General features: G+C 36.6%; 1 protein-coding gene across 1 annotated transcript in view; it reads right to left on the reverse strand.

The window, feature by feature from the left end:
* USH2A (usherin) overlaps positions 1-25,431 on the reverse strand; it is a 736,138-nt gene that overhangs the window by 535,564 nt on the left and 175,143 nt on the right. The window contains exons 15-16 of the mRNA XM_043568966.1: positions 16,476-16,639; positions 3,712-3,870 (exon numbers count right to left, since the gene is read on the reverse strand). Coding sequence (XP_043424901.1) covers positions 3,712-3,870; positions 16,476-16,639 — 323 coding nt within the window. The remainder of the gene's footprint in view (positions 1-3,711; positions 3,871-16,475; positions 16,640-25,431) is intronic.

Consider the following 25,431-nt stretch of genomic DNA (forward strand, 5'->3'; position numbering starts at 1 on the left):
GTTCCTGATCTGGAATTAGCACTGAATAAAATTTCATTGAATAAATGAAGGAATGATTTTTCCAAATATTTTTCTAGGAAAGAATATTGCGAGCCTTAGAGAAACAGTTACTTGCCATCATCTCTTCTGGTTTTTTTCCTCATCCCCTCCCTATATTCTCTGTTTGTCTCTCAGAGTAGCTGAGCTATCTTACCACTTGTTACATTGATCCCTTGATGTAGTGTGGAATAACAAATGATAACGATATTAAAGGTAGAAATGAAATCTCAGGGTTCACTAAGATGTATAGTTGTGTGAAACTCTAAGCTACGTTAATGTCTTTAGGCTACGTAAACAATGGTCAGGTGTTGAAGTATTCATCTAGTTTCTCTGTGAAAGGATTTTTTTTTTTTTAGAGTAAACATGTAAGGGCTATTTCTCTACTCATGGCATCCCAAATGAGTAATGATTTAACTGTGAAGTTGGGGAGAAGAGGGGGAAACAGAACATGCTTAGATCAGCCCATTGATTTTTCTCTCTCCTAATCTGTCTTCCTGAAGGAGGGAAGGTCTATTCTCCAATCTGACTTTTATCAGTAATGAAGATTATTTTTATTTTTCATTTCCACCTTACTGACTGCTAGGTCTAGTTTTCTTTAGGTTCCAAATTCAAGTAGGAAAACATAATATGATTTATTGACCACTCCCTAAAACTGCAACACTACTAAATGAGTGCTATTTCCTATGATAGCTGTTCTCTTCACACCTATGACATGGAAAATACCTATAAGCAAACCAGATTGGTGCTACAGGGGAGATAATATTAGGTGCTGATTATGTACAATTCCCAATGTGCTTACTTGACCTCTAGATCTTTCTCTCCTATTTTTGAAAGCTGGTTATGTACAAGCTTATGAAGTTGTAAATTTTGCTTATTTTTGGAAAGTCTGTAACTCAGATACCTTACAATTACTCCACAATAATTAGTGTGCTATTATTAATAATAAATACTTTGTAACCTTTAAAGATAATAATACATCAGTGTGTCATGATCTTAGGTTGGAAATAACTGTCCTAGAGAATCCTGTAGTGCATCAGGCAAGCTAAGAAAAGTTTTTATTCTAACAAGGAATTCTATAATGGTCTCAACCAAATGATCAAACTTTCTCGGAAGACAACACTATTAATTTTCTTTGAAAAGTTCAATGATTCTCCACCTATAATTCCAAATGCCTTTATTTAACCCAAAGATTTGTGTTCATCCGACTGAATATAAGTACTGTTTCCTTTTCATATTACACATGCTATCCACACACTGGAAATAGAGTAATAAACATGAGGGTATTATTAGAATGATACAAAGTTCTGACAGCGGTAACCAATTGTTCTTACTGTTCAAATGCCATCATGCAGATAATTTTCACATCATTAATTATAGTGATTGTCAAGAAATGCCAGAAGTGGCATTTTTTTTAATGAAAAATAAGGTTTTAGGAAATAATACCTTGTTTAATAGGATTATATAAATGTCTGATTAGTGAATGAGTACACACTTATTATGTAAGAAACTGTTATTTGGATTCTATATTAGTACAATCATGAAAAAGAGCCAGAGTGTTATATTCTCATGCAATGGTCTGTAAAACAGATGACAATATGTTACTATAGAAAAATGCCACTGGATTGAAGGGTATAATTGAAGTTTAATTTTATTATTGAATTAAGCTGTATGGAAAATAGGGTGATCCTAATTCACAATTTTCAGCAATAATCCAACCAGTGGTACTGTCATCTTCAAAATTACTTTCAATATTTTTAGAACTCTCTCTTCTCCTATCACAAAAGTTTAAGTTTAAGGACACCTGGATCATGCTGATATTTGGAAGAAAATAAACATTCTAGTAGCAGGTTTTGGGATGCTTTGCCAACATGGCAGATGTAGACAGATGTTCATTTCCCTTTGCAATCTGCATCATGAAGTTCAGAGTTTCCATTAACTTCAAAGAAGAGCCGGAGTACTGGAGAAACATTTAGAGTTAATAGAAAGTGCTGGACACAGGAATGTAGGTGTCTGTCAGGCAGAATTAGGAACAAAATGTAACCTACAGAAGTGTACGCTACATAGAAGTTTTAGAGCCAATCACTATGTTAAAACAAGGCCAACTCCTAACCATTTTGAAGAAGATTGTGGAACTTCAGTGCACCTACAGAACTTTATGTACTTGTCTAACTAAGTAAGCAAGTTAAGCTAGAATTTGGAAAATTGGACATTAAACAAGGAGAACAAAATGGAAACTTGAATTAGAATCACTGTTCCAATGTTTTTTAAAACTAGTTTCTCAAACTAGCTCATAGCTAAACATGACTAGAGGCAAATATCAGAGAAGACAGAGCTAGCAGCCTGTAAAAATTTCTATTTCTTCATTCTGGCTTTAGGGAAACTGGATCTAAAAGATCTGAGTAGGGGCGCCTGGGTGGCTCAGTTGGTTGAGTGTCCGACTTCGGCTCAGATCACGATCTCATGGTTTGTGGGTTCAAGCCCTGCGTCAGGCTCACTGCTGTCAGCTTGACTGTGCACAGCCCACTTTGGATCCTCTGTCCCCCTCTCTCTCTGACCTCCCCGGCTCACGATCTCTCTCAAAAAATAAATAAAAGTAATAAATAAGAAAAATATAAAACATCTTGGGTAAATATTTTTAATAAGACAATGTGTCCCAATAGTTTGATTTCTAATAGCACCTTTAAAATCTTCATAAAAGTTACAGATGCAAAGATAGTCTTCATGGTTTCTCCCCATTCTGTCTCTTTCAATTTAAGTTCATGTTATTTTCTGTCTCTATGGAAATGGCAGCTATGCATAAAATTACATTGTCTGCAAGAACATTAGTACTCTGATCCCACTATTTTAAAAGTCCATTTTTAACCTGAGAATTTTAAAAGCTGAACCCATATAATAGAAATACTTGATAAATTTTCTGTAATATTATGCCCAGAGAACACTACAGATCAGTTTGTTGTAAGCCTTCCAGTATTTCTACACATTTTTGAATTAAAATATAAATAATAGATTATTTGTAATATCTTTTATTACATCACACAATGCGTCATGGACATTTTCCATTCATTAACATGCAAACTAAGGTGTCATTTTATAGGCAATCACATCCTAAAATTCACTTAACAATGTACCAGGATTCTACTATGCCATCTATCACAATTTATGGAAAGTTTTTTGAATATCTGAATGTTGCCAATATTTTGCTCTTACAAGTAGTGTATGTTTGAACATACGTTGTATCCATTTATGACTATTAATTTAAGATAAATTTCCTAAAGTAAATTTACTGAGGCAAATGGTATATATTAGTTTTTTCGTACAATTTAACCATTCATCTTGCATGAAAAATTGTACCAATGAACTTACACAGATATTCCAGCAGTTTATGTAAGTTCTAGCTCCTCTATATCCTCATCAATGCTGGATAGGGTAATTATTTTTTCATCTTTGAGAATTTGATAAGCATTAAGGGCTTATCAAATAAGAAGCATCTCATTTTTATTACATTGTTTTGATTACCAGGAGATGGCTACTGAGATTTGTAATTCCATCTCTGTTTGAAACAATTCTCAGCTAGACACAGGAAACCACATTTATCCTCAATGTCAAAGATCTTAGCTAACGTATCAATTCTCAGAATATTACATCTTTCTATCACCAAACTTTTAAACTTACTGTATGGGTATTGATCTTCAGTTGTGTAGACTTCAGAACTATCCCTGAATAAACTGTAAGTAAGCCAGTGGGCATTTGGCGAATCAGGTGGACTCCAGGAGAGATTGATAGCAGAAGAACTTTGAACTTGTCCTCTGGGTGGAGGTTGTTGGGATGGAGCTAAATTACAATGGAGAGAGCATTTATGAGCAATGGCAATCAATAAGCACACAAGTAAACTGAAGTAAGATATCCAACAAAAAGGTCTTTCTGATTCAGGATTACTTTATCAAGAAGACATGTGGTTTACCAAGACATTAATAAACAGAGGGTACTCATCATGAATTCTCTAAAACAAAGCTTTTTATCTATGAGCATAAAACAATTTTGTAGGTCAATACAGCTGACATAAACATAGTTGGGGTGGGGGGAACCACAAAAGTTTATATTAAGCACTTCTTTTTCTCCTTCCTTCCTTCCTTCCTTCCTTCCTTCTTTTCTTTTCTTTTTTCTTTTTTTCTTTTCTTTTGAGAAACTATCCAAGGATGCATAACATTTATTTTCCACTTAATTTAAAAGTTGACATAAATAAGTTACGTTGAAACTTGGAATTTGAGGAGCATAATTTTTGGATTTTTCAAAGGAAGTTTTCCACTCCACTAAACACATATGCCTCATCCTGCCTCACGGAGCGCAATTTACAAGAAAGAGTAATAGCTGGTAATATAAATACCTATGGATGTCATGGATGTTAAACAGTCTAAATATTAGCAAGAAACAATTTGAATGTATTGTGTGAATATACCTACACCTGGTAGGGTGCAGTGGTTGTTAGGGGTGATATAATTGCTTCCATCAGGCACATAAGAGCATTCATCTCACTGTTTTAGTGATATTTTATATAATGTAAGTATACACCATGAAAATGTTGTCTCCTATCACTGTATATTTTCCTTAGTCTTCCTATTTTCCTTCATTTTCTCCCCACTCCCAGAATAGATAAAGGTAAAAGCAAAAGACAATATCTAACTATTTTTTTAAGGACAATCAACCACCAGCTTATTTATCCCCTTCTGGTTTAACAAGATGCATCATCCTCCATCCATTTAGAGGACATCCAATCAGACTCTTTCGTTAAATAGGATATCAAAGGTACAGATTGCTGTGTTACCTGACTTCAAAAACCATTAGTATTTTTGTTAAGAAATTTCAAAAAATCATGTGATAACAGTAGGGCTCTATTACTATTCATGTTAGGGGTCCTCAAGACCACCCCCAGGTTCAATGATTTACTAGCAGGACTTGCCAGACTTACCATAAACTCCTACTTGTGGCTATGATTTATTATAACTAAAGGATAGAATGTAATCAACAAAGGGAAAGGCACATGGGTAAGTCCAAGGGAAACCAACCACAAGGTTCTAGTCGGGGATATGCCTAATCGCTCCCCCTCCCCGCCCAGCAATGTTAATGTTTTGTGAAAACATGTGAAATGTTGCCAAACAGGAAAGCTCATTAGAAACTCAATGCCTAGGGTTTGTACCAAGGGCTGTTTATGTAGACAGCCTTTGTCAACATGAATAACCCCCAAATTCTAGATTTCCAGAAGGACATCAGGGTTAAGCATAAACCATTTGGTCAGACAAAATTTAAGAGACAGTGAGCCACTCTGACCTGTTTTGGGGATGGCAAGAACCCTCACAAAGCCCAAGTTCCCAGATGCCAGCCAAAGGCTAACTTTGTAATCAGGTTTTTCTACAGATAAGCAGTCAGACCCACTATGTTACCTTTTTTCTAACACACAATCCCTAGCTTTTTAATTTTTGTTAATGTTTATTTTTTTTTGAGAGAGAGAGAGAGAGAGAGTGTGACAGAATGCAAGTGGGGGCAGGGCAGAAAGAGAGGGAGACACAGAATCCAAAGCAGGCTTCAGGCTCTGAGCTGTCAGCACACAGTCTGACACAGGGCTCACACCCACGAACCACAAGATCATGACCTGAGCCGAAGTAGGACATTTAACCAACTGAGCCAGCCAGGTGCCCACACAATCCCTAGCCCAAAAGGGCATAGTACTCAGGGATAGAAAGAGCTATAAGAAGAGCATCACTTGACAGGTGCTGTGGTTACTCATGGCAGGATACAATCAGCTTAAGACTAGCTCAAAACTGCTTCTGCACTGAGACAAGAAGCTGAGGGTTAAATATTCCAACTTCTCTTCCTGCCAGCCTTTCAGCTGACTGGCAGGCTCCTGTGAGTAGCCAAAGCAAACAGGAAGTCAGAGGGTAAGGGAGCCTGCTGATGCAGACCATCCAGAATCTTGATGGAATAGAGTAGGGTGGGAAAGTATGGAGTAGGATAGTGAAGTTATCCTGCACACCAGGCAAAGACTTTCAACTAAGAGCTATTACTAATTCATCAGTATTCATGAGGGATACAATCCACTTTAAAGACATGGTATAATCCAACAATAACATTTTAAGAAAGTATTTCAAGAGCACTGAATTTGAAATATACAAAATTCCATATATGATGCATAGGCTTCCTAAAGACAATGTCTCTAATCCTAAGGGAGATAATATTGATGTTATATTCTTAAAGAAAAAAAATATTCGAACTAGATACACTCTCACTCTTCCCTTTTATCTTGTTTTTCCTCCTTGGGAATTTGCATTGTGATATTAAATATCTAACTGTCCATATGCCTAGTTAGATACAAGACGAGAGTAGTACCAACCTCAAAATGACATAGTGACACAGGAAACCATTAGTCCATAGTCCATTAGTCCATGTCCATAGTGACACCAGGAAAAGAAAACCATTTCCAAAGAGGACCTTATATTTTTGAATTCTGTAATTTGCCATATATGATATGGTCATTTGCATTGGTTGAACACTGACTGACAGGCATTTGATCTGTCAGGGATTTTTAATTTAGGGCTCTACATCCTGTTGTTCTTGGTGGAACCACAAAGACTCATAAACTGTCTCATTTATAGCATTCTTAAAGAGCCTTGTAATCTATGGCAATTGAATATTTTTAGTGGATATTACTAACTATATCTAAAACTCTGCATGATATCAGGAACACAACAGATTTCAGAGTTAAAGCAATCAAAACTGACCTTCAGACTATTTTCTAAGACAGTGAAATACTTTTTGGATGACTGGAAGAAAAATATGTTTTCATCCCATGTCAAAGGGTATGGGAAATGATTTGCATTACTTGAAAATTTCCTTAGCAACAAACATTCATGTACACAAATACACAAATAGGCTCTTTCAAACACTTAAAGTTGATTACTTGTTATGACTATCTCTAACCACGGTCTTGTCCAACTTCACAGTATAGATGTAGCCTATTTGACATCGAAATGAGAATGTTCATAGATCTGAAGGCTTTGATGGTTCAGTACCACTTTGAGAAATAATATTATGAAATCCCAGCCCTGAGATAACCCGAACTCACCTTCTGTGTGCTGAAAGGGAATTCTGAGAAAATGGTCACATACTCATTTATCAAAATTGCCAAGCATGACTTTGCATAAGCCAGACTTTCTTTTAAGGAAGGATAGTATAATGTTGTGACTATATCCATTTGTTTGGGAGCCATGAGTTTTAATCTTGGCTTAGGCACTTGGGTAATTGTATAACTGTAGTCAAATTTTGACTAGACTCTCTGAATCCTCCCTCATCTATAGTAAAGGGAGAATTATCTACTGTTCAGGATTATTTTGCATATAAAGTGAATATGTGTATGTCCTTCTTCCATGAAAGGCTGGAAACACTGTGGCTATGAGAACAGGTGTCTGGATTCCCTGTGTCCTTTGCCTTGCCATCCTTAAGGGGTTATCCCTATGTATGTGATTCCAGCTGGATGGCCACCAAGTCCACATCCAAATCTACAGGAAAAGGAGAGATGGCGGGCATGTCCTGTGGTTATGAAAGCACAACCCAGGACTCCCACACATCACTTCTGCCCAGATCATTTCAGGCAGAAGTTCGTGACATGGCCATACCTAATCACAAAGGAAGATGCAGCTATGAAGCCAGCACTTAGTGCCATTAATGAAAAACAAGTAGAAGATAGTTATTAAGAAACATTTTAAAATGGATTCTATAGATGAAATTAAAAAATAAAACAATATCTAGAAAATTATAAGAAATATTTAAAAAGTAAAAAGAGATAGGAGTGCTTCTGATTATGGCAACAAAAAGAGTTTAGACTCAAAGAGTTAAAACTCAGTGAAATCTCCAAAATAACCATTTCTGGGAGCTCTAAATCAACCACAAGCAAACAAAAAGTTAAGAACATATACCTACTCTTGAAGAACTTGGAGAGCTTTGAGTCGTAACAGTAGGAGTCTGTGGCCCTTTTGTGAGGGGCTGTTCCCGTAGTACCAGTTCCACAATTAGGTGTGTTAGTTGTACCAGCAGGGCTGACTATAAACAGTAGCTTTGGTACCACAGGGCACTGACTCCATATGGGGTTGGCAGCAGGAATTCATAGCTTTGCCATCTAAAAATGGCTCAGCTGATTGGGAACAAGAGGGAAAATTCACAGGTTTGCTAGCCTGTGCATGTGCTCCCAGCTAGGTTAAGTGGGGAATTTACCAGATAATCAAGCAGGAGACCCCAGGCAGGAGACAGCCATGGAAGACCTGAGAAAGGTTCTCCACAGATCTGTAGCAGGCTGGAAAACTATGAAGCTATGGGGAAAACCATGAGAGCCAGTGAAAAGTGGAGGCCAAAGAACGGAGAACTCACTGTAACTCTGAAAACATCCCCCAAACCAGACACACATTGAATGGCAGAAGCTATATGGTCTAGAAGTATTTGAGCACAAACATTGCCCAAATATTTGGATGCTTCAGACACAGCAGTGACTCCTAGGAAGCCAGGCTGTGAGTAAAAATTAAATTAAAAAACAAAAAAGCTGGTAGAGACATCAGCAGCTGTACACTGCAGTGGAGAAATTTTCCCACCATTTAAGTCTATGCAAACTACCAAAAAAACCTAAACAACTTAAGTGTTTTCAACATACAATTACAACACACTTAAAGAAACTGCGAACTATACTCATAAAATTGGCAGTGGAGAGAAACAGATTCTGAATGATCTCTAATATTAAGTGTAGCAAAAAATACTTCATAGCAGCTATTGTAAATATGTCCTAAGAGTTAAAGAAAAATATGATGATGATGATGATGATGATGATTCAGTAAAAAGAAAACTTTAATAGAGAAACAGAATGTATAAAAACACTAAATTCCAGAGTTGAACAATACAATAACTAAACTTGAAACTTTCCTGAAAAGGACTCAATGGCAGATTTGAAAGGAAAGGAGAAAGAATCAGTGAACTTGAAGATAAACAATAGGTAAAATGTAAATATATAGCAATATGATTTAGCCAATCCACAGAAAGAAAGTGAAAAAAATAGACCAAACATGAACAGATCCACAGAGACCTATAAGAAAATGTCAGGTGCACCATGCACCAAAATATGTGTCATGGGATCCCCAAAATGAGAGACCGAGAAAGTGACAGAAAATATCTGAAGAAATATTGGCTCAAACTTCCCAAATTTGGTGGAAAACATTTATCTACATTTCCATTTCCAAAAAGTACAATGACTCCAAGTAGGATACAAAGAGATTCACACTAAACATATCACAGTCAAACTGCTGAAAGACAAAAAAAAAAAAACCACAAAAAAAACAAAAAACAAAGCAAAAAAAAAACACTTTTAAAAGAGTAAGAGAAATTTCATTTACAGTTGAAGAAAAATACAGTTAAAGGCTGACAAAAACAATGGAGGCCATAAAGTAGTAGAATGAATTCAAAGTCAGTCCTAAAAGAAAAAGGAGTACTTGTTACCAAGAATTCTATCCAGAAAATCTACCCATTTGAAGGAAGGAAGGAAGGAAGGAAGGAAGGAAGGAAGGAAGGAAGGAAGGAAAGAAGAATGATATAGGTATTCCCAAATAATTTGAAAAAAACAGTGGGAGAATTCTTGTAGACTAGCCCTACAAAAAATACTAAGGAAATCAATCAGGCTAAAAGGAAATGACACAGAGAGTAAATAAATTGAATCACATAGATGTAGGAAGAACACCAGAAAGGATAAATATGGAGTAAATATCAAAGACTCCGTGTATATCTGTGTGTGTGTATATATATTCATATTCTGTTTTCTCTTCTCAAATCACTTTTAAAAACATATTACTGTTAAAAGAAAATAATAATTATATTAGTGTAATGTTTGGTTTATTATATATACTATATATATGTACATAGTATATACAATATATATATACTATATATATATAGTATATATATACGTATATATATACTATATATATATATATGCAACACATACACACATTTACACGGTATGACAACTCAAAGATAGGGAAGGAAAAGAAGCCGTACCAAAAGCATATCTGTTATATATTACCAGCATTATATCAGTACAGCCTAAAGTAGATTGTGGCAAATGAGTATGCATACTCTAATTCGTAGGGCAACTAGTAATAAAATAACACAAAATATAGATTAAAAAGTCAACAGAACATAATAAACTGATTTTCAATAAGACTAATGAGAACCAAGGGAAAAATAGTGTTTTCCATAAATAGTGCAGGAACAACTGGAAAGCCACATTCGAAATGAATGAAACTGGAGACTTAACTCACAACATATCTAAAAAACCAATTCAAAATGGATCAAAGATTTAAATATAAAAGCAAAAAGACTATAAGACTCTTACAAGAAAACATGGGGGTAAATCTTCCTAACCTTGGATTTGGTAACGGTTTCCTAGATATTACACTAAATGAATAAATAATAATAAAAAATGGATACGTTGAACTGTATCAGATTTTGAAACATCCATGCTTCAAATGACACTATCAGGAAAGTGAAAAGTAAACCCAGTTGGGAAAGACATTTGTAAATCATATATCTAATAAAGGACATGCACCTAGAATATGTAAAGAACAGTTACAGCTCAGTAATAAAGACAAATAACCCAATGAAAAACTAGGCAAATAACTTGAATAGACTTTCTCCAGAAAAGATATACAGATGGCCAATAACTATGAAAGGATGCCCAGTATTACTAATCATTAGAGAAATGCATATCAAAACTACAATGAGATAGCATCTCATATATATTAGATGGCTGTGATAAATACAAAATAACAATGTTGGCAAAGATATAGAGAATCTGAGCCATTGTGTACTGTTGGTGGGAATTTAAAATAGTAACGCTGGTGTGGGAAATAGTATGGCAGTTCCTCAAAAAAATTAAAAGTAGACTTACCATATGATCTAGAATCCCTCTTCTGGTTATATACCCAACAGAACTGAAAGCAGTCATTGAAAGCAGTCTTGAAGAAATGGCTATACACCCATACCCGTAGCAGCATTACTCACAGAAGCCAAAACATGGAAGCAACCCACAGGCCCACCGACAGATGAATGGATAAGCAAAATATGGTACATTCATATGATGGAATATTCTTCAGAATTAAAAGCAAGGGAATTATAAGATAAGCTACAAAATGGATGACCCTGGAGGACATATGCTAACTGAAATAAGCCACTCACAAAAAGGCAAATATTTTGTGATTTTACTTACATGAGGTTCTTAGATTATTCAAAATTATAGAGAAAATAAAATTGTGGTTGCCAGGGGCTGGGGTCAAATGGGAGATATTATTGTTTAATTGGTACACAGTTTCCATTTTACAAGTTGTAAAGAGTTATGGAGAGCAATCCCAATCAAAATTGCACCAGCATTCTTCTCGAAACTAGAACAAGCAATCCTAAAATTCATATGGAACCACAAAAGGCCCCGAATAGCCAAAGTAATTTTGAAGAAGAAGACCAAAGCAGGAGGCATCACAATCCCAGACTTTAGCCTCTACTACAAAGCTGTCATCATCAAGACAGCATGGTATTGGCACCAAAACAGACACATAGACCAATGGAATAGAATAGAAACTCCAGAACTAGACCCACAAACGTATGGCCAACTCATCTTTGACAAAGCAGGAAAGAACATCCAATGGAAAAAAGACAGCCTCTTTAACAAATGGTGCTGGGAGAACTGGACAGCAACATGCAGAAGGTTGAAACTAGACCACTTTCTCACACCATTCACAAAAATAAACTCAAAATGGATAAAGGACCTAAATGTGAGACAGGAAACCATCAAAACCTTAGAGGAGAAAGCAGGAAAAGACCTCTCTGACCTCAGCCGTAGCAATCTCTTACTCGACACATCCCCAAAGGCAAGGGAATTAAAAGCAAAAGTGAATTACTGGGACCTTATGAAGATAAAAAGCTTCTGCACAGCCAAGGAAACAACCAACAAAACTAAAAGGCAACCAACGGAATGGGAAAAGATATTCGCAAATGACATATCGGACAAAGGGCTAGTATCCAAAATCTATAAAGAGCTCACCAAACTCCACACCCGAAAAACAAATAACCCAGTGAAGAAATGGGCAGAAAACATGAATAGACACTTCTCTAAAGAAGACATCCGGATGGCCAACAGGCACATGAAAAGATGTTCAGCGTCGCTCCTTATCAGGGAAATACAAATCAAAACCACACTCAGGTATCACCTCACGCCAGTCAGAGTGGCCAACATGAACAAATCAGGAGACTATAGATGCTGGAGAGGATGTGGAGAAACGGGAACCCTCTTGCACTGTTGGTGGGAATGCAAATTGGTGCAGCCGCTCTGGAAAGCAGTGTGGAGGTTCCTCAGAAAATTAAAAATAGACCTACCCTATGACCCAGCAATAGCACTGCTAGGAATTTATCCAAGGGATACAGGAGTACTGATGCATAGGGCCACTTGTACCCCAATGTTCATAGCAGCACTCTCAACAATAGCCAAATTATGGAAAGAGCCTAAATGTCCATCAACTGATGAATGGATAAAGAAATTGTGGTTTATATACACAATGGAATATTACGTGGCAATGAGAAAAAATGAAATATGGCCTTTTGTAGCAATGTGAATGGAACTGGAGAGTGTGATGCTAAGTGAAATAAGCCATACAGAGAAAGACAGATACCATATGGTTTCACTCTTATGTGGATCCTGAGAAACTTAACAGGAACCCATGGGGGAGGGGAAGGAAAAAAAAAAAAAGAGGTTAGAGTGGGAGAGAGCCAAAGCATAAGAGACTGTTAAAAACTGAGAACAAAACAAACTGAGGGTTGATGGGGGGTGGGAGGGAGGGGAGGGTGGGTGATGGGTATTGAGGAGGGCACCTTTTGGGCTGAGCACTGGGTGTTGTATGGAAACCAATTTGTCAATAAATTTCATATAAAAAAAAGAGTTATGGAGATGCACGGCAGTGATGGTTGCACAACATTATGATTGTATTTAATATAAATTAACTGTTCATTTAAAAATGGCTAATACGGTCAATTTTATCTTGTATATATTTGACAACAAAAATATTTTAAAGGGTTAGTTACAAAAGCTTCTATGATAAGTAAGGATAAATAAAAAGCTATAAGTGATAAAAAGATGGATAAATAACCAAGGATAAACATAGCAGTGAACAGTGTCAAGAAGACTTAAACACAAATGAGCTATGGACAGTTTATAAATAAATATAAATATATATTATATCATTATATATTATATAATGATATAATACATATAATATATATTAATATATATATTTTATGTATATTTACATATTATATATATATTTAATATATAATATATAAATTTATATATATATTTTGTTAAGTTCATAGTAAGAAGTTTAGGGAAATTGAAATTTCATCCACTAGTAAAGCTCAGAAAAGGAAGAACCATTTAATACCTGTTTTGCTAGTGTTCTCCTATTAAGGAGAATGGCTACAATTCCTAAAGCATGAAACAAATTATGATAGGAAAGAAATGAATCATAAAATAAGGAAGCAGATTTTAAAGAGGTTCTAACTAACTATCTTCTCTGAATTCAGTTCTCCTGCATTCTGGGAATTATATGCTCAGATTCCCAATTCAACTTTCTGTCAAAAAAACAAAGAAGGAAAAAAATAACAGATGATACTGCTAAACTATTGCCAGTGGCCTCTAAGGAAGGGGAAAAGATAATAGTCATAATCCCATGGTTCCCAAACTGTGTAGAAGGACACCATGAAACATACTAATGTTCCTGAAAAACACATGCTTGACATCTGTTGGACACAGAGCAAAATACCAGCCCGAGGTAGTTCACAGTTTCAACAATAGATAGCACTACATTCCTTCCAATAGCATCCTATCTTTGCGAAGCTGCTTGTTCCGGCTGTTGCTAGGATAACAAGCAAGTACCATGTAAAAATCGAGGTGGAACAGGAAGGAAAGCAGGCTCCCTTCCTACCCATGCCACAACCAGTATTTCCCATGCCCTGTGCTCACTCCCTTGTATTGCCAGTATGTCCATCATTTCTGCTATGTTTCGAGCTCCTTTAAAGGCAGGAATCCTGTCTATTTTTTTTTTCTAAAATGAATGACCTGTGTTGATACTGGGCTTCTAACTTTGCACAGTGTTGGGTAAATTTTGTGAAACACAAACCTAAAACAGAGCAGCAACAACTACCATAAGTAGTTGAAGTAATGTATTCATCACCAAGGATCACAAGTTTCGAGAGAAAATTTAGTATGTATATATATATACACATATTGTGTGTGTGTGTATATATATATATGTATATATATATTCTTCTATATTCTTTCTGTATAAAAACTTTTCTATTCCTAATTATTTTTCTATATATGTGTGTGTGTGTGTGTGTGTGTACACACACACACACACACACACACACACACATATATAGAAAAATAATTAGGAATAGAAAAGTTTTTTAACTATTAAAATTGGAAGCATTTGGAAAGATACGAAGGCTTAGCCCAGAGAAGGAAAGATATAACATAAAAGTAAATGTCTACCACTGCTAAGAAATGTAGGCCAGGTGTTCAGTGAACCAAACTGCCCAGTTCTACCTAAGGTATAGTTCCTAGACTGTGTCTTAGGTGTAAGAATAAGTATAAAAAAGTGGAGCAGATGCCAATATTTTCACACAAAATTAGAGGCAGAAGCAATCAAAAACTGCTAAGATTCAGTATGTTTCATCATAAGTTTGTTACAAAATGCTGATCTACAACTGACATCCAAAGCAATATGCTGGAATTCGTGTTGCACACAAATCAATCAACTCTATAACTAATCAATGAATAAATATTCTCAGTGAAATCCAGATTTGTTTAGACTGTATTTACACAAAGGCAATCATGACAGTCCTTTCCCAAAAGAAGCATAAATACCTATAATTTATTTATACTAACATCCAGAGAAACCAAATGAAACACGGGATACTGAAGATAAAGTACATAGGTACAAAATCTGAATATGTCTTGTTAACCATTAGCCACACCCTGTCTTCCACTATCTCAAAATCTAGTATAGCTGCTGTGGAGCCCAATATTATATTAGGTAATTCTCTGTCTCTTAAATGTAGATAACACAGTTCCTAGCATGTTTGTTTATGATGATTTGTCCTGACTTATGGCATTTCCTAGCATTGTGACTCATGATAGTCCCAGGACACCCCAAGGAGAACATGCATTGTACAATATGTTATAGAGGGTTCCTTACCACATGTTCTCAGCAGGCATTTCTTAGGAATTCTTGAAAATGTAAGGATATATGATCTTGAAGTAAATATAAATAAATCATCAATATGCTATGAAACTTAGGCTTGCAGGTTACCTGAGAAGTCAAGTCAAGGCACTGGAGAATGGTATTTAAAAGTCTGAAGATACTAAGGTATAATCTTTAACTTCCAGGAGTTAAAAATAGAAATGTGAGCGATGTTTAAACAACTAATACAACTTACTGTAGAAGAAATATGAAATATAGTAGTAATATGCTGTGACAATAATTGCTACAATAAACAAATGTTGATAGGAAAGAAGTGAATCACGAAATAAGGAAGCAGATTATAAGTGAGGGTCTAAAGAACTAATAATAGCACATACCCATAAAATTTGGTGGATAGAAAAACATAACTCATCATAAATAAGAATAAATCTTCCATTTGGTATAGAAAATTGGCTGCAAATATCCTTCTTTGCTGGGGTCACCAATCATTTTGTTTTAACCAGTAGTGTTGATTTTTTGCACTGAAAGTCCTATCACTGGGAAGTCCAACATCTGGGGAAAACCGGGACTCTTGTCACCACTAGAGTGATTCCATTCTTTTTTGTTTTTTAATTTTGTTTTTAATGTTTATTTATTTTTGACAGAGAGAGAGAGAGAGACAGAGAGACAGAGCATGAGCGGGGGAGGGGCAGAGAGAAAGGGAGACAGAATCGGAAGCAGGCTCTAGGCTCTGAGCTGTCAGCACAGCGCCGATGTAGGGCTCGAACTCACAGAGGCGAGATCATGACCTGAGCCAAAGTCGGACCCTCAACCGACTGAGCCACCCAGGCGCCCCTAGAGTGATTCCATTCTAACAAAATATTGTAAATTTCCCGCTACTTACATAATAACCATTTTCAATAATCTCATCAAGGGAAAAGAACGCAAGTTTCATTTCATGTAGGAGTTTTTTTGGGTTTGTTTTTTTTTTCCTTTTCTCACCGAAATCCTCCACATTTTGCCTAAGCCTTTCTGATGGGTTCTCAGTGGAGAAGGAAAATAATGAGACACTCTTTCCTGCATGATCTTCCACCCACCAGCACAGGGCCAGAGTTCACTTACTTTTGCTGCAGCCCAGTGGATTGTTCACATCCAAATGGCTTGCCCTGGGAACACAAGTATCACACTTGGAGCCAGTGACAAATCGTTTACAGAAACACTGGCCCGTGACCAAGTGACAGGTTTCATTCAAGGCTCCTGAGAGATGACAATTGCAAGGCTGACATCTGAAAACAAGACAAATAAACCATCAAAGAGAATAATGTTTTGATTAATAATTCATAGTATAAGTTACATCTATCAATAACATTGTGAAATAAGATGGTCTGTTTTAGCCAATCTATTGAAAAGAATGCTTGAGCTAAACAAACAAATACAAAATCAAACAAGACAGAAAAAGAATATTTAACAAAATGTTGCTCACAATAAAATCTCTATGAAGCCTCCTCTTTGTAAACTAATTAATGGCAAAAAAAATGTTACATTGCTTTTTTCATGCTACAATACATCTTATGGATTCTTTTGAATGCCAGTTGCTCAATTAAGAATACTGTAAATTTTGCTTGCTCACAAAAGTAGCTCCTCTGAAAGCTAAAAATTTAGATTAGGTACCCATAAATCATCTTTCCAAGTATCTACCAAGTTATAAAATATAACACTGGTATGATAACCACTGATCTTCCTAAAAATCTTGAAATTCTATATTTAGTCTTACAAAGAATAAATTTCACTAAGAGTTTGAGAAAGACATGTTCCAATACTGCCGATGCCTTAATATAGGTTATATTTCATTTTCCATCTTATGCACTAAACTCATTTATTCAGAATGGTTGGTGAATAGAGCATTCTTCTGATCTGTGAAAAGATGTTAATGATATAAATATCATGAGATGACTTCGTTCCAGCTTCAATTTCTTGGACCTAAAGTTGCTTGTAGAAATCACTATCCTGGCATTTTGCCATGATAGAAACCAAAACCTGTTTCCTCTGAGTAAATTATTCAAATTCATGGCCAATGCCAATGTCATTGATTAGGGTAAGCAATTTTGGCACCAGGAAGTGTTGGAGAAGCAAAAACAGCACATGTAAAAAAGACAACTCACTTGTAAACGGGAACTTTCCATGTGGTGCATTTAAAATAACATTAAATGCATTCACCTCTATTTTCTAATAAAGATGCTGGAGGCATAGTTTCTTTATCCCCCCTGCAACTTCTACAGTGTGATCTCTCGGGTAATCATTCAACACCCTTAAAAAGGCCGATAAAAACTAAAGACTGCTAAATAAGCTGCAAATTTGTTTTATGGACTAATATCACCTTGGGAATAAATAAAGTACAGTTTCTCTCGAAAACCCCTACACTGTAGTTTGCCCTTTTTATGTCATGATAAAAGGACATTCCCCCCCCTACCAACAACTATATTAAGTCCTTTATGTATACAGACATTGCATCAAAACTCCATTTCAAATAGATGTTTTATTTAGGCTCCTTAAGTATCAGAGCTGAAGAAAATTATGCATGGAAATTAAACTGGAATTATAGAAGCAACAAAATATTTGAGTTGCTCTTAATTTCATTATATGCTATTACTTAGAGCATATTGTTTGTAGGCTTTTAATGTAATATTGGTAAAGCATAAACAATAAGAGGCAAGCTTCTCCCAATGCATATATATATATCACCACACCAGTCATGAATAAGTCTCTTGAGTATTCAGTTTTTATTACCATTCACTCATGAGACAATCACACTTACTTTACATACAGTACATTTAGAGTAATAGTTTCCAGTGTGTAACGCAATTCCTTTCCTTGATGTAGTTCTATTTTCTTCCAGCTAGCTGCTACACGCTTAACTCCAAGTTAGCTCTGTCAATATCCATGGGATATTAAGTTCTGAATCCAAATGGAATAAATAAATCCCTTCTTAGGAAAGCATGCAATGTTTTGAGTAATTAAATGTGACTATTCCTGATTTTATATTCTCTTATCCCAGCTGGTATTGTATCTAACTTATCTGACTTGTTATAATTGCTTGACTTCAGTAAGAGAGAATTTTACCTGAATGAAGTTCATAGGAGACTTCCCTGAATATTATAGTTTGTTTCTAACCCAAAGGGCACTGGGGATGATTTTGTAATTGAGGATTAAGTAAAATTATTCCTATAAATTTCTCAGCCACTCAAATACAATTTTAAACATTTCCAAGACTCTTTTTAGCAAATCAGCTACAAGTCTGATGTCATTTGCTAAGTTACCCCTTCTCAAGAGCACCTCCTACATGAAATATATTTCACATTTATTAAAACAAAATTATACATAATAAAGGAGAAGACATTTTAAGCTTAGAAAGAGAAACACCAAACTAAGATGAATTGTGATATTGATTTTGTCAGGATAAATGGTTTTTGTAATATTAATATAAAGAAACCTTCATTACACCGACTCTCCTGGTACAGGCAGAGCTTCTCCCGCAATCTGTTTAAAATCTTCATTTTTCATCCTTATGGGAAAACCTCACTTGCTAAATGGATTTCATAAAGAGTAATCTGTCAAGATTTATATAGATAAACAATTTGTGATGTTTATTGACCAGTTCATTATGGTAAACAAAACAGGAGTAAAGCATCGCTAATCTCTGCCAGCACTCTGCTATTACAGTTCTGTTTGGGCCTTTATGTAACTCGGTGTTTACTGAGTACAATGGGAAATAAGTTAATTGGCCTCTGTTCCTTAAATCACAAACCTCATATATTTTCCTTTCCACAGAACTTAGTCCAGTTGTGCAAATAGTAAGAGGAAGAGCTATCCTACTTATTATTATTTCAAAACATCACTATTAATAAAGGAGTGTATTTCAATGACGCATTTCATTGTCAGAAGCTTCATCATCTAAGAGAGAGCTATACTAGGAGGTCCAAGGGTGTATTCCAGGATATAGATCACTTTACTGACATTTCTCTTTGAACACCTCTCTTCTATCGGGGGATTCAACTCATGGGTACCATCAAATGTTTTTATACATATTGATTGACATAAATAGTATTCATTGAGGTCCAATTATGTCCTATGACTGGAAGAGACACTGAGGACATAAAGAGGAAAAAGATAGAGTTGTCCCTGTCTTCAAAGAGCTCACAGTCTAGCAAGAAAGATAAAATACAGCCTTAATAAAGATATATGCAGACTCTGTGGGCACAGAAAAGGGCAAAACTAGTTAGTCTGGCAGGAGGGAAAGGGACAGCGAAAGGAATATTAAGAAGGCATCTTGGGGGAGCTTGGGTGGCTTAGTCATTTAAGCATCTGACTCTTGGTTTCAGTTCAGGTCATGGTCTCATAATTTGTGGGTTCAAGTTCCACATTAGGCTTCACGCTGGCGGTGCAGAGCATGCTTGGGATTCTCTATCTCTCTCCCTCTCTCTCTGCCCCTCTCCTGCTCATGCTCTCTCTCTCACTCTCTCTCAGAGTAAATAAATTTCAAAAAAGAAAAAAAGAAGGAATCTTGGAAGAGATGTTTGAGCTGAATATTAAAAGTTGAATAGGAATATGCCAGGCAAGACAGAGAGGGACAAAAGAGAGAGAAAAGGGAAACATCAGGAGAGGGTATGAGGTTATAAGCAATTCAAAATTTGGGGATAAAATTCAGAATGGGAGGGGTAACAGACAAAACTAACTGAGAAAGCTAAGCAGAGGCAAGATATTGCCAGAAAAGGTGCAACAGTGACAGTGGTAAGGAGCAACGGAAAGGAGAGAGAGAGAGAGATTTAAGAAATGTTGAGTAACTAAAATCAGGAGGATGAGGCAGACACATTGAAAAGAGAAGCAAAGAAGGGCACAGAGTTACTTCCAGTTTTCTAATTTGCTGACAGGTGTGATGGGGACACCATTTGACACAAAGAATGGATGAAGAAGAAACCTCAAATTGCTGAGGGATTGTAGACAAGGGTTGTTAATGATTATTAATGAATAAAACAGAAAGAAATGTTAAGGAGACTTTAATCTGGAGAAATTGGCCAAAGTTTCCATCAGTCCCTAGCACAAAGACTTGCACACAGTAAAGGTTCAATAAATAAATATTGTTGAATAAATGAATGAAAAAAGCACTAGGAAAGCTTTAGACTCGGAATAGGACACCACAGATGAATCAAATGTGACACGTAACTCTAAGAACAATTTAGCTCTTTCGAGGCCTTTTTGATCAGCTTAGCTGTCCCCCCAGCTAACTTCTCCCCCAAGGAAGGGAATGCTTTCTTCAAGATTGGCCTAAGCTTTGACTGACTAAGACAAAAATCATACGACTTCACTCCTAGGAGGACTTTAAGAGACAAAACAGATGAACGTAAGGGAAGGGAAACAAAATAATACAAAAACAGGGAGGGGTACGAAACATAAGAGACTCATAAATATGGAGAACTGAGGGTTGCTGGAGGGGTTGTGGGAGGGGGGATGGGCTAAATGGGTAAGGGGCATTAAGGAATCTACTCCTGAAATCATTGTTTCACTATATGCTAACTAATTTGGATGTGAATTTTAAAAAATTAAAAATAAAATTAAAATAAATAAATAAATAAATAAAAGACTGGCCTAAGCTTTGACACCTTAAGGCCAGCAGAGTTCTCCATTCAGTCCTCTGGTTCAGGATCCTGTGAGTACTAGAGTGCCCTCTAGAGGAGGTTGGTTTTCCGCTCGTTAAGATTATATTTCCTCTTTGCAGCGGAACTGTGGCTCGCTGAGGTTCTTAGTTTTGTTTGTTTTTGTCACAGCCTACTAATAGCATTGGATTCTTTTGGAACTGGAATCAGAGTTACAGGAGAGGGGTGGGGGGCTCGGAGATGCTTCTTGTGTGAACTGAAAATCAGACTCACATGGCTTATTGGAGAGGAAATGAGACTAGTATTGTCTCATCTAGAAGGGAGGAGTTAACAGTAGCCAGTCTACCCTCTCTGGTGAAGCCTTCCCAGGCACAGATAAAGGGACTCATCATGACTAAACCTGGGCAATGACTCTTTTGCATCCAGGCAACAATGACATCTGAGTCCAAGGAGGTGGCATTCCTGTCATTTAGAGAAGAGCTTGCTTAGCAGGGTTCTATATCTGAGACCCCTACCCCTTTCCCCTTTGTTGACATTCTACCTAATCGCAGAGAGCAGAGATTGTCTCACATATCAGTCACCAAAACAAATATTGTAAAGAAATAAAACCTCAGAACATTCACTACATTAATAATATCATATATGTTGACATCTAGAAGAAACTCTAGTGTCACTTTCCTTAACCTCCGCATTATAGGAGCATAATAACTTGGAGGTATGATAAGAGATTCAAATTCTTAGTGTTTTCAGGTAGAAGAGAGATTACACTTATTCTCTGTGGCCCCAGAAGGCATAAATAAGACTAGGCAAAAAAAAGTTACAGGGATGAAATTATGTTTCTCAGAATTAGAGTTGTCTGAAACAAACATGAGTTGCTTCATGAGACAAAGAGGAACTTTCAGTTCCATGTTTTTGAGCAGAAGCTGAGTGACTAGTTAGTCTGAAAAGGTGATTTATGCAGAGAAATGTATAGGGCAGAGTTTAGCCAAAATTACTTTAAGATTCTTTCCAAGTCTAAGAAGCTATGATTTTATGATGCTTGGTGGAAATAAGTGACTTGCCCAAGGTGACAGTGAATCTGGTTACAGGGTCAGCAATCTTTATGTGTAAAGAAACAGATAGTGGGGCGCCTGGGTGGCGCAGTCGGTTAAGCGTCCGACTTCAGCCAGGTCACGATCTTGCGGTCCGTGAGTTCGAGCCCCGCGTCAGGCTCTGGGCTGATGGCTCAGAGCCTGGAGCCTGCTTCCGATTCTGTGTCTCCCTCTCTCTCTGCCCCTCCCCCGTTCATGCTCTGTCTCTCTCTGTCCCAAAAATAAATAAACGTTGAAAAAAAATTAAAAAAAAAAAAAAGAAACAGATAGTAAATATTTTAGGCTTTGTGGGCCATGTGATCTCTGCCTCTCTAGTAGTATGAAAACAGTCTTAGGCAATACATAAAGAATGAATATTGCTGTGTTCTAATAAAGCTTTATTTCCACAAACAGATAGCAGGCCAGATCTTACCTGCAGGCCATAGTTTGCTGAACTCTGGTACAATAGGTTGAATTAAGACCCCTCAGCAATGTCCAAGTCCTAATATCTGGAACTTGTGAATATGTTACACCTTACTTGGTAAAAACGAACTTGCAGAAGGGATTAAGTTAAGGATTTTGAGATGGAGAAATTATCCTGGATTATCTAAAAGTACCCAATGCAATCATATGGTGATAGGAAGAAGCCAGGAAGGGGATAGCCAGAGTGAAAAGTTGGAAGAACATAAGCAGAGGTCAGAGAAGAGGGAAAACATTATTCTGCTAGTTTGGAACATGAAGGAAGGAGCTATGAGCTAAGGAATGTAGGTGGCCTCTCAAACTGGGAAAAGCAAGAAAGTGGATTTTCTCCTAGAGTGTCCGAAAGAAACATAGGCCTACTGACACTTTGATTTTAGCCAGTAAAACTAATTTAGGACTTCTGACCTCCAGAACTATAAGAGAATAGAGTAATGTTGCCTTGAGCCACTAAATTTATAGTAATGTATTACAGCAGTAATAAGAAATCAATATACTTGGTCAAGTGGAAAAGTCATAACTGGACCCTAGATACCCTGATGCCCAACACTGAGGTATTCCCATTAAATAACACTGAATAAATGCTATTAATTTATAAAAATGGGCATTTCTTAGAGAATAATACAGACTCTATGTTAAAGAAAATATATATTGTTTAGTGGTCATGAAAGACTGAAAAAATGATCACAATTCCTCACCCCTCTTCTTATGAAGACCCTTTGCAACCAACTGCACAATTCCATCATCCAAAAGTAGAATCTATTTCCCCACTCCTAAATACGGGTTGGCCTGTGACTTGTTTTGGCCAATAGAAAAAGGCAACAGTAATCATGTGACAGTCTCGAGTGTGGGCCTCAAGTATCCTGGCACACATCTGCTCTCTTTCTGGGTACTCTGCCACTGCTTTGTGAGCAAACCATGGCTAGACTGCTAGATGACCAGAGATGCATAGCCCTTTTACTCCCACAGCCCTAGACAGCAGCCAGCTGCCCAACAAAGCGTCCCTGTGGAGCTTGAATCTGTGAGGCACATTCCCCAATATTCCCACTCTCACACCACGAACGGATATAAGTTGACAAGTAAATTATCTGCTTTCATTTGAAGTCATTGATCTGGTTCTCAAAGAAAGACCAGTTGAGATCAATTCGAAAGACACATGTGAAACGATTAACAGACCAAATCTATCCCTCAGTGTTCAAACGGAGAATGTTTGCAGTAAAACCAAAAATAATCTGGTCGTAGAAGAGTTTTACTTCATTGTATGTTTTAGGAGTCTGAGCCTTTAGGTTCTCTGGCCAGCCTAGATGCAAATTTCCTACCACTTGAGGTAAATTACAGTTCAGTATGTGTCAGCTGGTAGGAGACCAGTAGTGGCACTTCTAGCTCCTAGCTCCTTGAGGCTTAAAAAAGACAAAATACAACCAAAGAACACACAGAGAAGAAGTCATTAGAGGAGAAATTTTGAGGGACTGTGACAAGTGGGTGGTATGTAAGGAAAACAGTGGTGCACCAGATGAACGGAGCAGTCTTGGCCATGGGAAGGAAGAATCATACTTACAGGTCAACTTGAGGACAGCACCAGGGAGTACATATAGTGTGTCAAATATGACTCTCAACTACCAATTGAGACGAATTGAATGTGGCCCATTTTTGTCTCATTGTTTTTGGTTTAGACAAATACGATATGCTTTTTTTTTTTTTTTGCTTTATTGATTTTTTTAGTGGGCAGACTTTTTTTGCTTCATTGTTTTCGATACTGATTAAATCATGTTTGCTTTATATGTCAGAGGTAAACAGAGTGATTTTTGCACTTGGATCAGCTTTTTAAAGTATTGTCCCCTTTTTGTGATAGGTAACTTTTGAAGAATGAACCACTTGGATGAAAACAGGCAAATGATTTTCCAGCTTGTTATTGTTGTGTTTGGCGGATTTTTGCTTTTGTTGCTGCATTTTAGGGTGAGGGCCTATTTTATTTATTTTGTCCTTGGGAGCATACAAAAAGCCTAGAAAATAAGCCAAGAGAAAAATGTAGCAGACATAACTGTGTACCATAAAGAGAACTTGAAGAAGGGGAGGGGTGTGTGTGTGTGAACTTCATGGAGGGTTAAATAAGATCCCTTGAATATATAATTGGAAAAAGCAGATGAGGAAGTCAATCTATTTTCTAAATCAATAAAGAGATCCAATGACATTTGCATCTTTTCCTTGCGTAACAATAAAACACTTACAATCTGTTGTAGAATTTTGTAATTTAGTGAAAAAAAAGTGTATTTGCAAGTATCTACCACAGTACCTAGTTCAAAATAAATTCAAGTGATTTTAGTTGATTTTCCTTTTTTTGAAAAAAACTTTGTCATCAGGCCATCAATAGGTATTTTCCTATGCAGCATGTCTGTATGTATTTGAAGTTTTCCTTCAAGAAACAAAGTTCCTTCTACTAAATGGAACCGCATATATTTTAGTCATCTTTGTGCACATTTTCAAGAGTCAACGTTAGTGTGTGTGTGTACACACACACACACACACACACACACAATAACAACCAGAAGTCAACAAAGAGATTTCAATATCATTCAGGAAAGGAATGGAAAACATAAAAAAGAATAAAATCCATTTTTATCTCTTCTCAATGATGAGCGGAAGTATAAACTCAAGCAATTCTCAGTGTCATATTTTGAAATATCCTTTGCTATGACCTTCTGTGCCTGAAGATTTCTTCTCTAACGATTATCACTGTTAAAGTGAAAAGAGACAGTCAAACTTATCAGTGGAAGAGAAGGGTCAGCTCAGAGCACAGGCATTCCATACGACTGATTGAGCAAAGAACACATCCTACTGATTTCCTTGGGTCCCAAATGGTCATGGGAAGCTTTATTCTTT

This window comes from Prionailurus bengalensis, chromosome E4, assembly GCF_016509475.1.
Source record: "Prionailurus bengalensis isolate Pbe53 chromosome E4, Fcat_Pben_1.1_paternal_pri, whole genome shotgun sequence".
Taxonomy (NCBI): Eukaryota; Metazoa; Chordata; class Mammalia; order Carnivora; family Felidae; genus Prionailurus; species Prionailurus bengalensis.